This window comes from Peromyscus maniculatus, chromosome 17 (assembly GCF_049852395.1).
Source record: "Peromyscus maniculatus bairdii isolate BWxNUB_F1_BW_parent chromosome 17, HU_Pman_BW_mat_3.1, whole genome shotgun sequence".
Lineage (NCBI taxonomy): Eukaryota > Metazoa > Chordata > Mammalia > Rodentia > Cricetidae > Peromyscus > Peromyscus maniculatus.
In genome coordinates, this window is record NC_134868.1 from 6,522,721 (window position 1) to 6,537,267 (window position 14,547).

At 42.5% G+C, this 14,547-nt stretch overlaps 1 protein-coding gene across 8 annotated transcripts in view; it reads left to right on the forward strand.

Annotated features, from left to right (window-relative positions):
• Positions 1-14,547, forward strand: part of Csgalnact1 (chondroitin sulfate N-acetylgalactosaminyltransferase 1) — a 329,328-nt gene that overhangs the window by 301,577 nt on the left and 13,204 nt on the right. For all 8 annotated transcript variants that reach the window (XM_076553249.1, XM_042262475.2, XM_006989566.4 and 5 more), the window contains one exon: positions 13,840-14,018. In XM_076553249.1, coding sequence (XP_076409364.1) covers positions 13,840-14,018 — 179 coding nt within the window. The remainder of the gene's footprint in view (positions 1-13,839; positions 14,019-14,547) is intronic.

The window sequence follows — 14,547 nt, forward strand, 5'->3', positions numbered from 1 at the left end:
AGATGAAGAAACTGGGCCTTAGGGAGATTGTCCCTGGGGCCTTCACTCCAGTCACATGAGAGAGCCATAGCCCCTTGCACCCCCCTGTGCCCTCCTAAGATTCATAATTGTTAGTTGAAGGTAATGAGATTTGTAATCAGACGAAATGACATTCGCTTCATTTGGAGATCAGTATTGTAATTAAAGTGTTCTAAATCCAGCTAAATGTAAACATTTTAAGAATAGCTAAAAATACAGCCTTGTTTAATGACTAGTTTGCAGTGTTTTATGTTCTCTTTTCCCAAGTTTGTACTTCCTCAATTGAGCTTTGTATTTCAGCTGATTGCTACAGACTGGTGGTTTGCAAACCCTGGTTGTGATTCATTAGAGGATTTCAAAATCAATTCAGTGGGCTTAGCCCAGTGTTTTTGAACACGGCATAGAGCAGGGTGCAAATTTTCAGCATGAATCACAGGTAATAAGGATACATATCATTTCCTGAAATACTGATTTCATCGTGCATGCCTATGTGCCTGCACATGTGCTTGTCCTGCGATATGAAGACAGCATGTTGCTTTGTAAAGATTGTGGTTCAGATATTTACAAGCCACGGTAACAGAAAACAACACAAATTACTTCCAAGTCCCTGATCCTTAGTCTACAGATTTTCCCAGGGTTTATCTACTGTCAAATAAAAGCTTAATTCAGGAGCTCTCAGGTATGCGTAAGCTTTGGTATAACCTTGGATGCTTTCTAACAAGCAGAATACTTGGACCCAGCCCCAGATACTGAGTCTGCAGGCTGGAGTTGCAGCCTGGGAAGCAGTGTTTCAGTTTCCATGTGCACTGTGGTGTCTGGTCATAGCTCACTTTGAGCAGCACCATCTGACTGTAACTGTAGAAGAGGATATTTAAAAAACTGTAACTTATAGCTGAATTATCATGCATTGACAAGTTCATCTTTGTTTGATCATGAGGACACAGGGGCATCTTTCAGAGGAATCATCTATGAGAATTGAGGCATTAACAATGAGACACTGAGGATAGGGAACTAGCTCCTTGGGTAAGTTACGTGCTGCATAAACATGAAGAGCAGATTTTGGATGTTCAGCACTCGTAAACTCTGGGTGTGGTCATATGTGTCTATAACTCTGGAACTGGAGGTAGGAGAGGAGACAGGAAGATCTGCAGAGCTTATTGTACAGTTTATTTAGCCAATCAGTGAATACTAGCCTTAATGAGAGATTCTGTTTCAAAAGATAAGACGGACATCAATTGTGAAAGATACCTGATGTTGACTTCTGACTTCTATAAACACACTCACACACATATACATGCAATCACATAAACCTATACACACACAAACATGCATGTACATATATGATACATGGATGTATACACACACACACACACACACACACACACACACACACACAAATAGATTGCTCTACCCCATGTGGGTGAGGAGAAGAGAAGCTTGTCATTGTAGTGGTGGTGATATTATCATGGACCTGTCTTATCACAGTGTGTGTTAGCATATCATGCCTCTTTGAAATCATTTCATGAAGATTTCATTCAGATAACTGAGGGGAGAATTTGTGTGTGTCTCGACTAAGAAAGACCACATGTAAATTCCTGCCCTCTAATGTTGAGAACATCGAAATCAGACAATCACAAATGTAAATGGGGATGTGAAAAAATTGGAAATCTTGCCCACTGATGGCAGAAATGCACAATGATGCTACTGTATAAGATTTCCATGGTTCTTTACATGGTTTAGAATAGAATTAACATCTAAACTAGAAATTTCATTCCCAGGTAAATCCAAAAATAACTGAAAATCAGCATTTAAAAAACTGTGCACAAGCATTCAATGATATTATGATCAATTTGCAAAATGAAGACAACCCAGATGTTCATTTTGAGTTAATCTTATTATATCCAGTCACTTCACTAAAGGAGATCAAAGGGATACAAATTGGCAAGGAAGAAGTCAAACTTTCACTATTTGCAGATGATATGATAGTATACATAAGTGACCCCAAAAACTCTACCAGGGAACTTCTACAGCTGATAAACTCCTTCAGTAAAGTGGCAGGATACAAGATCAACTCAAAAAAATCAGTAGCCCTCCTATACACAAATGATAAAAGGGCTGAGAAAGAAGTCAGAGAAACATCACCCTTTACAATAGCCACAAATAATATAAAATACCTTGGGATAACACTAACTAAACAAGTGAAAGACCTTTTTGATAAGAACTTTAAATCTCTAAAGAAAGAAATTGAAGAAGATATCAGAAAATGGAAGGATCTCCCATGCTCATGGATAGGCAGGATTAACATAGTAAAAATGGCAATCTTACCAAAAGCAATCTACAGATTCAATGCAATCCCCATCAAAATCCCAACACAATTCTTCACAGACTTGGAAAGAAAAATACTCAACTTTATATGGAAAAACAAAAGACCCAGGATAGCTAAAAGAATCCTATACGATAAAGCAACCCTTGGAGGCATCACCATCCCGGACCTCAAACTCTACTATAGAGCTATAGTAATAAAAACAGCTTGGTACTGGTATAAAAACCGACATACGGACCAATGGAATCGAATTGAAGACCCTGACATTAATCCATGCACATATGAACACCTGGTTTTTGACAAAGGAGCCAAAACTATACAATGGAACAAAGAAAGTATCTTCAACAAATGGTGCTGGCATAACTGGATGTCAATATGTAAAAGATTACAAATAGATCCATATCTGTCACCGTGCACAAAACTCAAGTCCAAGTGGATCAAAGACCTAAACATAAATCCAGTTACACTAAACTTAATAGAAAAGAAGATAGGAAGCACTCTTGAACGCATTGGCACTGGAGACCATTTCCTAAATAAAACACCGACAGCACAAACCCTGAGCACAACCATTAATAAATGGGACCTCTCAAAACTGAGAAGCTTTTGCAGGGCAAAAGACACAGTCAATAAGACAAAAAGACACCCAACAGATTGGGAAAAGATCTTCACCAACCCCACATCTGACAGAGGATTGATCTCCACAATATATAAAGAACTCAAGAAACTAGACATCAAAGCACTGAACAGTCCAATTAAAAAATGGGCTAAAGAGCTAAACAGAGAATTCACAAAACAAGAACTACAAATGGCTGAAAGACATTTAAAGAAATGCTCAACATCCTTAATCATCAGAGAAATGCAAATCAAAACGACTCTGAGATACCACCTTACACCTGTTAGAATGGCTAAGATCAAAAACACCAATGACAACCAATGTTGGAGAGGATGTGGAGCAAAGGGAACACTCCTCCACTGTTGGTGGGAATGTAAACTTGTACAACCACTGTGGAAATCAGTATGGCAGTTTCTCAGAAAATTAGGAATCGAACTACCTCAAGACCCAGCCATCCCACTCTTGGGCATATACCCAAAGAATGCTGATACATACCATAAAGATACATGCTCAGCTATGTTCATAGCAGCACTATTTGTAATAGCCAGAACCTGGAAACAACCTAGATGCCCATCAACGGAAGAATGGATGAAAAAAATGTGGTACATATACACAATGGAGTACTACTCAGCAGAGAAAAACAATGAAAGCATGAAATTTGCAGGCAAATGGATGGAACTAGAAAAAATCATCCTGAGTGAGGTAACCCAAACCCAGAAAGACAGTTATGGTATGTACTCACTCATTGGTGTATTCTAGATATAAAATGAACAATCAGACCACAACCCATAGAACCATAGAGGCTATATATATAGCATGGAGGTCCCTAGGATGACTGTGGCATATAATCAATTTCAGTTTTACTCAATTATTGAAAAAAAAATAGCCAAATGAATGGAAACACATGAACTATGAACCAAAGGCTGAGGGGCTCCCAGCTGGATCAGGCCCTCTGAATAGGTGAGACAGTTGATTGGCTTGATCAGTTTGGGAGGCATCTAGGCAGTGGGACCAAGTCCTGTGCTCATTCCATGAGTTGGCTGTTTGAAACCAGGAACTTATGCAGGGACACTTGGCTTAGTCTGGGAGGAAGGGACTGGACCTCCCTGAACTGAGTCTACCAAGTTGATCACAGTCCTCGGGGGAGGACTTGTCCTGGAGGAGGTGGGAATGGAGGGTGGGCTGGGGGTAAGGGGAGGGCGTGGGAGGGGGGAGAATAGGGGAACCCATGGCTGATATGTAGAACTGAATGGTATTGTAAAATAAAAAATATATATCACAAAAAAAAAAAAGATTTCCATGGTTCTTTACATGGTTTAGAATAGAATTAACATCTAAACTAGAAATTTCATTCCCAGGTAAATCCAAAAATAACTAAAAATCAGCATTTAAACAACTGTGCACAAGCATTCAATGATATTATGATCAATTTGCAAAATGAAGACAACCCAGATGTTCATTTTGAGTTAATCTTATTATATCCAGTCACTTCGCTAAAGGTGTTTATTACCTTTAGAAGTTCCCTGATAGAAATTTTGGGGTCACTTATGTATACTAACATATCACTTGTGAATAGCAAAAGTTTGACTTCTTCCTTTCCAATTTGTATCCCCTGATCTCTTTTAGTTGTCTTATTGTTCTAGCTAGAATTTCAAGTAATACACTGAATAGATATGGAGAGAGTGGACAGCCTTGTCTTGTTCCTGATTTTAGTGGAATAGCTTTGAGTTTCTTTCCATGTAATATAGTGTTGGCTATTGGCTTGCTGTATATTGCTTTTATTAAGCTTAGTTATGTCCCTTGTATCACTGATCTCTCCAAGACCTTTATCATGAAAGAGGGTTAGATCTTGTCAAAGACCTTTTCAGCATCTAATGAGATGATCCTGTGGGCTTTTTTCCTCCAGTTTGTTTATTGCAGGTTACATTGACATATTTTCATATGTTGAACAATCTCTGTACCTCTGAGATGAAGCTTACTTGATCACAGTGGATGATCTTATTGATGTGTTCTTGAATTCAGTTTGCAAGTATTTTATTGAGTATTTTTGCATCAATGTTCATGATAAAAATGGGCCTGTATTTTCTTTCTTTGTTGAGTCTTTATGTGGTTTGGGTATCAGGGTGACTGTAAGAAAGAATTTGGCAATGTTCCTTCTGTTTCTATTGTGTGGAATATTTTGAGGAATATTGGTATTAGCTCTTCTTTGAAAGTCTGGTAGAATTATGCACCAAAACTGGCCCTGGGCTTGTTGTAGTTGTAGTTGTTGTGAGACTTTTAATGACTGCTTCTATTTCCTCAGGGGTTATAGGTCTATTTAAATTGTTTATCTGATCTGGACTTGGGTAAGTGGTATCTTCCAAGAAAATTATCTATTTCTTTTCGATTTTCCAATTTTGAGGAGTACAAGTTTTTGAAGTATGACCTGATGATTCTCTGGATTTTCTCAGTATCTGTTGTGATGTGCCCCTTTTCATTTCTGATTTTGTTAATTTAGATATTTTCTTTCTGCCTTTTGGTTAGTTTGGATAAGAGTCTGTCTATCTTGTTGATTTTCTCAAAGAACCAAGTATTTGTTTCATTGATTCTTTGTATTGTTCTCTTTGTTTCTATTTTATTGATTTCAGATCTCAGTTTGATTATTTCCTAGTGTCTATTCCTCCTGGATGAGTTTGCTTCTTTTTGTTCTAGAGCTTTCAGGTGTGCTGTTAAGCTGCTAATAAGAGATGCTTCTAAATTCTTTATGCAGGCACTTAACTTTTCTCTTAGCATTGCTTTCATTTTGTTCCATAAGTTTGGGTATGTTGTACATTCATTTTCATTGACTTCTAGGAGTCAATTTAATTTTTTTCTTTACTTCTTCCTTGACCCAGTGGTAATTTAGTAGAGAGTTGTTCGGTTTTCAAGAGTTGTAGGCTTTCTGTTGTTTCTGTTGTTGTTGAAATCCAGCTTTAATCTGGGGTGGTCTGTTAAGATGCAGGGGGTTATTTCAATCTTCTTCTATCTGTTGAGACTTGCTTTGTGATTGAGTACATGGTCAATTTCTGTGAGGTGTTGAGTAGAAGGTGTATTCTTTTGTCTTTGGGTGAAATGTTCTGTAGATATCTGTTAGGCCATTTGGGTCATTACATCTGTTAGTTCTGTTACTTCTTTGTTTAATTTCTATCCATTAGTGAGAGTGGGGTGTTGAAGTCTCCCACTAATAATGTGTGGGTTTGATGTGTGATTTAAGCTTTAGTAATGTTTCTCTTACTAATGTGGGTGCCCTTGTATTTGGGGCAAAGGTGTTCAAAATTGAGACATTATCTTGGTGGATTTTTTCTTTAATGAATATAAAATGTCCATCTCCATCTCTTTTGATTAATTTTGGTTGAAAGTTTGTTTTGTTAGATATAAGAATAGCTTATACTAGCTTGCTTCTTGGGACCATTTTCTTGGAAAATCTTTTTCCAACACTTTACTCAGAGGTAATGTCTATCTTTGATGTTGAGGTGTGTTTCTTATATGCAGCAGAAATTTGGATCCTGTTTCAAATCCATTCTGTTAGCATGTGTCTTTTTATTGGCAAATTGATATTGAGAGATATTAATGACCAATGATTATTAATTCCTGCTATTTTTTTAGTGGTGGTGATGACAGTCATAATAATAGTAGCAGTAAGAGTAGATGAGTGTGTGTGTGTGTGTGTGTGTGTGTGTGTGTGTGTGTGTGTGTGTGTGTGTTCCTTTGGGTTTTGCTGGTGTGAGATTATCTATTGCCTGTGTTTTTGTGGGTGCAGCTAACTTCCTTGGGTTGGAGTTTTCTTTCTAGTACCTTCTGTAGAGCTATATTTGTGGATAGATATTGTTTAAACTTGACTTTGTCTTACTTTCTCCATCTATGGTGATTGAAAGTTTTTCTGGGTATAGTAGTCTAGGCTGGCATCTGTGGTCTCTTAGAGTCTGCAGGACTCTTCTGGCTTTTAGTCTCTATTGAGAAGTAGGTTGTAATTCTAATAGTTCTGCCTTTATATGTTACTTGGCCTTTTTCCCTTGCAGCTTTTAATATTCTTTCTTTCTTCTATATGTTTAGTGTTTTGATTATTATGTGGCATGGAGATTCTCTTTTCTGATCCAATCTATTTGGTGTTCTATAAGCTTCTTGTATGTTTATAAGTATGTTCTTTCAGTTAGGAAAATTTCTTCTTTGATTTTGTTAAATATTCTCTCTCTCTCTCTCTCTCTCTCTCTCTCTCTCTCTCTCTCTCTCTCTCTCTCTCTCTGAGCTGGGATTCTTTGTCTTCTATTTCTATTATTCTTAGGTTTGGTCTTTTTCATAGTATTACAGATTTCCTGGTTTTTGTGTTAAGAATTTTTTAGATTTAACGTTTTCTTTGATTGATTAATCTATTTCTTCTATTGTATCTTCAACCCCTGAGATTTTCTCTTCCATCTCTTGTACTCTGTTGGTGATGCTCACATCTGTAGTTCCTGTTCACTTACCCAGATTTTCCACTTCTAGAATTCCCTCAGTTTGTGTTTTCTTCATTCCTTCTGTTTTAATTTCCAGGTCTTGAATAGTTTCCTTCCCCTATTTGTTTTTTTTTTTTTTCTTTTCTTGGTATTCTTTAAGGAGTTTATCAAATTCCTACAATTTTTTATTGTCTTTTCCTCAATTTTTTTTAAGGGAGTTTTTGTTGTTGTTGTTTTGGTTTTTTTGTGACAGGATTTCTCTATGTAGCTTTGGTGCCTTTCCTGGAACTCGCTCTGTAGACCAGGCTGGCCTTGAATTCAGAGAGAACAATCTGGCTCTGCCTCCTGAGTGCTGGAATTAAAATTGTGCAACACCACCACTCCACTCTTTAAGGGAGTTTTTAATTTCCTCTTTAGGGACCTCTATAATCTTCATAAAGTTGTTTTTCAGGATATTTTATTGTGCTTCAGCTGCCTTGGAGTATTCGTGTCTTGCTGTTGTAGGATGGTTGGGGTCTGGTGGTGCCATATTGCCCTGGCTATTGTTGATTGTGTTCTCACACTGGTGTCTAGGCATCTGGTTTGGGGATGATTATAGGTCTAGGTGCTGATTTCTGAGTTTGTCTTTTTTGAATGGGTATTTTGCTCCTTAGTTTCTGTTTCCATTTGGTCTTCTAGTCTTTGTGTCCTGGATTTCTAGTGGCTTTCTGATCTAGTAGGGAGCCTCTGTCCAAGTTTGAGCTAGTGTTCTGGTGGCTAGTTTGGTCTTTGATGCAGCGGTGGGTCTCTGTTCTTCTGATTGGTGTGCCCTGTTTTTCTGACTGTTGTGATTTGCCCCTGTTTTTCTGACTGGTATGGTCTGTGCATGAGCAGTGGGATTCTGCAGGAGTGGGGGGTGCAGGGCCTAGCAGAGGTATTAGTGATGAGACAGGAGAGGGAGGGCCACAGGATGGATCCTGAGGATCAGAATCTGGGGTGCGGGGCTGGTTGGCTGGCAGGCAGTCACTCACCTGTTCTTCTGACTGGTGTGGACTGTACCTGAGACAGTGAAGCCTGCCGGACTTGGGTGGGAAGGCTGGCCACAGGGAAAATGGTGAAGTGGGAGATCTTGGAAAGTGGAATAGGTCTTGGAGAAAGAGAATTCAGGAAGTAGGATCGTCCAGGTGGCAGGCAGGTCACTCATCTGTTCCTCTGACTGGGGTGGCCTGCATCTGAGCAGTAGAATTCTGCCCGAGTTTAGGGCTAAAGTATTTTTTTTTTAAATAAAGGGCTATCATGAGAAGTGTCACATTAAGACAATTTCTTTGCAGTTGTAAGAAAATGTCTGTATTAGAAACAACCATACTAGGCAGGAAGGGCTTTAACCATGTTTAATCCGCTCATTCTGAGAAATACAAGGCAATTAGGGGAATTAGAAGCAGCAGAAGCAATAGCTTTCTCAGGTCATCATAACCGCCACAAACTGAGTACTTGGAACTGAGAAGTCCCCACACAGCAGGTTTATCATATCGAAGAAAGGGATGGGAGTGGGAGATTCAAGAGCTTTTTTAATTAATAATACAATTCAAGAAGTAATTGGGAATGAATCATGTACCCTCTTGTGTCCGTACTAGGAATTCACATAGTAGTGAGAAGGAGAGTCCACATTCTACTGTCTTCAATGCCTGTTTCTTGCTAGGCCACAGCTATAGGCATATCACCACATATTACATTTCATTGTAAGAGTAAACTAAATATTTCAAAACAAACTGCACGCTATTTTTCTCTGCTCTGTTTTCTGTTACTCTGCATTTACCTTATCTTGAAAGGTAAGGTTTTATTTATCCATCCAAGTCTACTGGGACCAACTCTTTCAGATGTGGGTAGTGGGCTTATATAAGTTAGGGGTAGCCAAGGGCTTCCTGGTTACCACTGGGGGGGGGGGACTGAACTCTCCTTGTAGGAGAAGCTTTCTCCAGACAGCAAGTCCTTCGGGAAGTACCCGAAGAGCCTCAGTCATTTCTATCACTCATCTCTAGCTCTGTCGAGTGTTTTTAGTCTCCCCTTGGTCCTCGTGTGTGCCCCTTACCACCCAGTACTGGATAATTTCTGCAGGGGTGTGTACATGCAGCTGCTGCCTCGAAAGGATCGGAACCTGCAAAAGCCTCCTGTGCATTGGTACATTTGATAGCATAAGGTGTCAAAGACGCAAGAGGGACAGCGGCAGGACTCGGTAGAACGCTCAGAGAGGGCTCTTCTGTTTGCCAGGAAGCAGCTGAAAGGTGATACTCAAGTGTGAAGCTTGCAGAACGAGAGCCCCTTTCACAGAAATAGATGAAGATCGTGTGTAGTAGAAAAGGATCACCGAGGAGCGAGAGGAGGTCCCCGTTACATGCACACTTTTTGACTCGACTATCATGACCATCTATGGCTTGTCACCACAGGTGGGCCATAGACAGCAGAGCGAACAGGGTGCTAGCATGGGCCTCAGTGGTCTGCACTCAGGGCTGAGGGTTTTTCCAGTTCCACCCCTCCACAGTGGACTTTGAGGCTTTGCTATTCCGGCAGCCAAGGGGAAGCCGTAGATGGACGACAGAAGTAGCACTGTTCTTCCCCGGCCACGGATGGCTGACCACACTCTGCTTTCTTTGTGCGTTAGTGTCCCACTAATCAGGGCCTGGAGAACTGTCAGGATTTCAGAGGATGCTAGAGGAAACTTGTCCCCTGGCTTCCATGCCCAAGGAAGATGAAGGGGGCAAGAAGGATTGTAGAGGACAGAGTGCTGTGGGGCATGGGCAGAGGCTGCTGGGACTTCATGTGTTTGTACCCCAGTAGTGCCCTGCTGTGTAACCATGTGTGCACAGTGGAGATGCCCTCCTGGGGCTGCCAGTTTTCACATCATGAATGCTGTAGCCTGGGGGGGAGATGCACACCGGAGGGTGAGTGTGATGCACATTGGGAATGGGTGGTGCCCTGGGAATAGCACAGACTACCTTATCTTCAGAGAAAGCCTGGGTGAAAAGGGAAAAGCAAATTGCGCTGTGTGAGGGCAGACAAAAGGTTTCCAGGAATAGTTCCCTGAGTAATCTTTCTTGAGAAGCAACACATTCATGCACACAGTTCGATGTTCAAGTACTTTTTCTAAAAGTCTTTCAAATTAAGAACATCTCAAGCACTAGTACCATGGATGCCCCTCCTCTTTTTCCAAAGACCGCTGTAAGCCCAGGCCCCTCCCCTTCCTTCTGCTGCTGTGGAGCTGATGATGGTGTTTATTAGGGCAACCAGCTGGAGCCAGGGTGTTCTCACAGTAGATTTATTTGTGCGTTGGGCAGGCAGAAGCATCAGATGTTTGGTCTCCCAGCCTTTTGCTATCTCTTTGCTATTTGTTTGCCAATGTCCCTCCTATAGGTTGTTGCATCTTTCACACTGTTGGCTCAGACGGTCACGCCACTCACCCGTTCTTCTGCTCAAGGTGAGCTGACTTCTTGGAGTAGCTCTGCCAGCCGACTGGCTGCAGGCTGCCCCAGGCAGAGGTAGCAGTGTGACTGCTCTTCCACTGTGACATTAACCAAAGTGTGCCTCTTGCCTTAGGAAATGTTGCTTGCTATCATGCATATGGAAAGCATGCTTGAGCCAAGTGTGGTGACGCATTCCTGTGACCCCAAAACTTGGAAGGCGGATTGTCAGTTGGAGCCTAACCTGGTCTATATAGCAAGACCCTATCTCATTAAACCTAATACATAAACAAATGAATAAATAAATAAGCTTTTTATATTTAAAATATTTCATGATAGATTTTTGAAATTCTCTTTGGAAAGTTACCTTTTAAATGATGAGTCTGATACAACCTGAGTGAGTACTGTGTTTTGAAATGACAACCTTCCTACTTTGTAAACCAGATAACAAATACCTTTGTGGTCCAGGAGACAGGGTCTCGGAGGATATAAAAGCTGAAACAAAACAGACCCTGTATGAAGCATCTGGGAGATCTGGCTGGAAAGCCCCTTAGATGAACAGGTGAAATCCAGGCTTCTCCCTCAGGTGAAGCTTCCCTTGGGCAGGAGGACATGGGCTGTGCCAACTTAGAACAGTTGGGGCTGTAGAAATCTCTAGGAGCTGGAGGCTGCCTGCCAGGTCCTCACGGCGCTTGTGTGTCTGTGGAGCCAGAGCTGTGCTTTCCTTAACCAGTGCCAGGTGTGATTCTGGAAAGGATTGGAACACAGCCTCGGTGCTAATTGAAGAAGCTGTGGGCTGGAGGCACCACCCCTGAGCAGAGGATCAAAGATAAAACTCTGAAGGCAGAGGCCAATCACAGTACTGAAGTAAATGAAGACTTGCAGTCCAGGGGGATGTCAGAGCTGAAGGGGCCTTGGAACTTGGTGAACAAGGTTTAGGAGAAAGACAGCAAAGGAGAGAGAATAAATAAATTAGAAGCACACTGAGAGCTAGAACCGCTCTAACTTCTAGTCCTAAGTCTGTATTCACACACATTCATAGACATCCAGTGTGCGCCTGGATGACCAGGCGCAGTTGCTGGCCCTGGGTCTGGGTTTGCTGACTCAGAGAGCAGAGCTCTTCACATACTGAGGTCTTCCACCCAGATCTCAGGCTGTAGGTCCCGTCTGGCGTCAGACGGAGGCTAGGCTGCACCCAGAGATTCCGGAGATAAAATACCAAGCTTCCTCCAAGATCTGAAAGAAGACAGTAAGTCACAGAAGAGTAGCCAAACTGGTTTCTGTGATTAAACCCCCAGATACTAGCACTACTTAGCATGCGAGAAGCTTAGGACTTTGGTAATTTGTGTTGACCTTCAGCCAAGGGAGTTACAAGAAACATAAACTATTAATAATGGAAATAGTTTTCCTCCTGTATCTGCTGAATATATCAAGACAGGAGAAGCTGGGGAGTGGTGGGGCTGGGCTGAGATAGGAAAGGCAGGGAGTGAGGGTAGAGCAAGCCATGATCAAAGACAGATGGAGTCAACAAGAAGGAGAACGGCCAGATGCCAACCCCTGGGCACACAGATGCTGAAACAGGACTGAATGAGGCCTTTCATTCTACCTGATGGAAGGCTGTCCAGGACCCATTTGCACCAAGTAACTTATGTTTTGCCCAGATGAGTCCTGTTTCAGAAGGTTCTGCCACTTCTGGGGAAGTTCAGCAACTAAAGAATCTTCAGCAGCCTGGGCTTGGAAATCCTTCTGCTGATGATGGGAGGAGCTGGTGCTTACATCGCAAGATTCCCCTTACTACCACTTATAAAGTCACTTTAGAAGGCTAGGGAGGCCGTTACTACTTCCTTTCTGCAAATGACGCAACTAAAGAATGAGCTTGTCCTCCTCACATAGCTAGCCAACAGTGCAGCTAGGTCTGATGCATTATTGTCTTCCAACTACAAGGTAGTCAGTCCTCTTTCTTACCATGTAATGCTGCTGTTCCTATGCTAGGAAGGAAGAGAGGGAGGGAGGGAGGAAGAGAGGGAGGGAGGGAGGGAGGGAGGGAGGGAGGGAGGGAGGGAGGGAGGAAGGGAGGGAGGAAGGGAGGAAGAAAGGGAGGGAGGGAGGGAGGGAGGGAGGGAAGGAGGAAGGAAGGAAGGAAGGAAGGAAGGAAGGAAGGAAGGAAGGAAGGAAGGAAGGAAGATAGATTTCTGCTTGTCTGGGGCAGCACATCTTGAGAACATGTTGCCTGGCTCCTGGGCTTGAAACAGAAAAAAAAAAAAAAAAAGATGCTGGGAAGCCACATTCTACTGAGCTTTAGGCACCGGGTTTATTTGAGCGGCCCAGAAAGCATGGGGATGTGTTTGGGTTGTGTTTCTACTTAACTAATTCTAAATTCTGCCACAAAGAATGTGCATTAGTGATAACAATAGCCATCTCAATATACAAGAATTAGCAGAAAAAGAAGAAATAAATTCATATTGCAACTTTATTGGGGGCAAGAGAGATAGCTCAGTGGATAAGAGCACATAGTGTTCTTGTAGAGAACCCATTTTTTCCCAGCATACATGTATGGCTCACAACTACCTCCAACTCCAGCTCCGGGGAAATCACACATCCTCTTCTGGCTTCCACGAGCAGCTACACACACAAATACACATAATTAACTTTTTTTAATTAAGTTCAGTAGAAACTGGGCATGGTAGCATATACCTGCAATGTCAGCAGAGGTAGGAAGATCATGAAATCAAGGTTAGCCTGGGCTGGACAGCAAGACCTTATCACAAAACAAAACAAAATAACAAAGTTTGCAAGGTGTTCTCTGTCCTTTGAACCCCAGGGGTGTCTATTCAGTCTGGCTATTCTGTCCTTGCCTGGGTGGCCCCACCCCTCTCAGGGCTGCAGAATGTTCAGAGGGGGGTGGCCCCAGCTGTGCCTTTTCCGGGGGATTCTGTCCTCCTGGGCAGTGTGGTGGTGGGCGGCGCTCCCTGACCTTCTTCTGCTCCCCGCACCTTCTAGAGCTGCCAACTTCAGGAACTTCACCTTCATCCAGCTGAATGGAGAATTTTCCCGGGGGAAGGGACTGGACGTCGGAGCCCGCTTCTGGAAGGGAAGCAATGTCCTGCTCTTTTTCTGTGACGTGGACATCTACTTCACCTCCGAGTTCCTCAACACGTGCAGGCTGAACACACAGCCAGGTTTGTGGTGTCTCTTTCTTACCTCTTGCGGGGGCCCCTCTCTCTTTCCCTCAGGCTCTGCTGTCTGCACAGTCCCCTCTGCCATTCTGCTGAGGGGTCAGAACCACTTCCCTTCCAGTCGCAAGGAAGGTGACCTTGTTCAACACGTCCTCGGGTGCTGTGCAGCAGGCATGCCAGTCACTCTGACTCTGGGACCGTCTTGAGCCCCTGTGCAGAACCCCTTTCTGTTCCCCCTGGGAGGGCCGATGAATGTGACATCCACAGGAGACAGTGGGCCAGAAGACATGGGCCTGGGAAAGCCATTCAAATATGAAAGGAAAAAAATTAGCTATGGGCCGTTTGCAAGGCCACGGCTGGAAGAAACCCCACATACACAAACAATATCTGTGGAGTGAGGCACAGCTGATAGACAGCTAAGAGTCCTGGTGTGGACATTTGGTGTTAAAATATGGCAAAGGGCAGCTGTTCTGAGCCCTCTACTGCCCAGGATCTCCTTGCCTTCCTTTGCAAGTCTTTAAGGTTGTGCCCT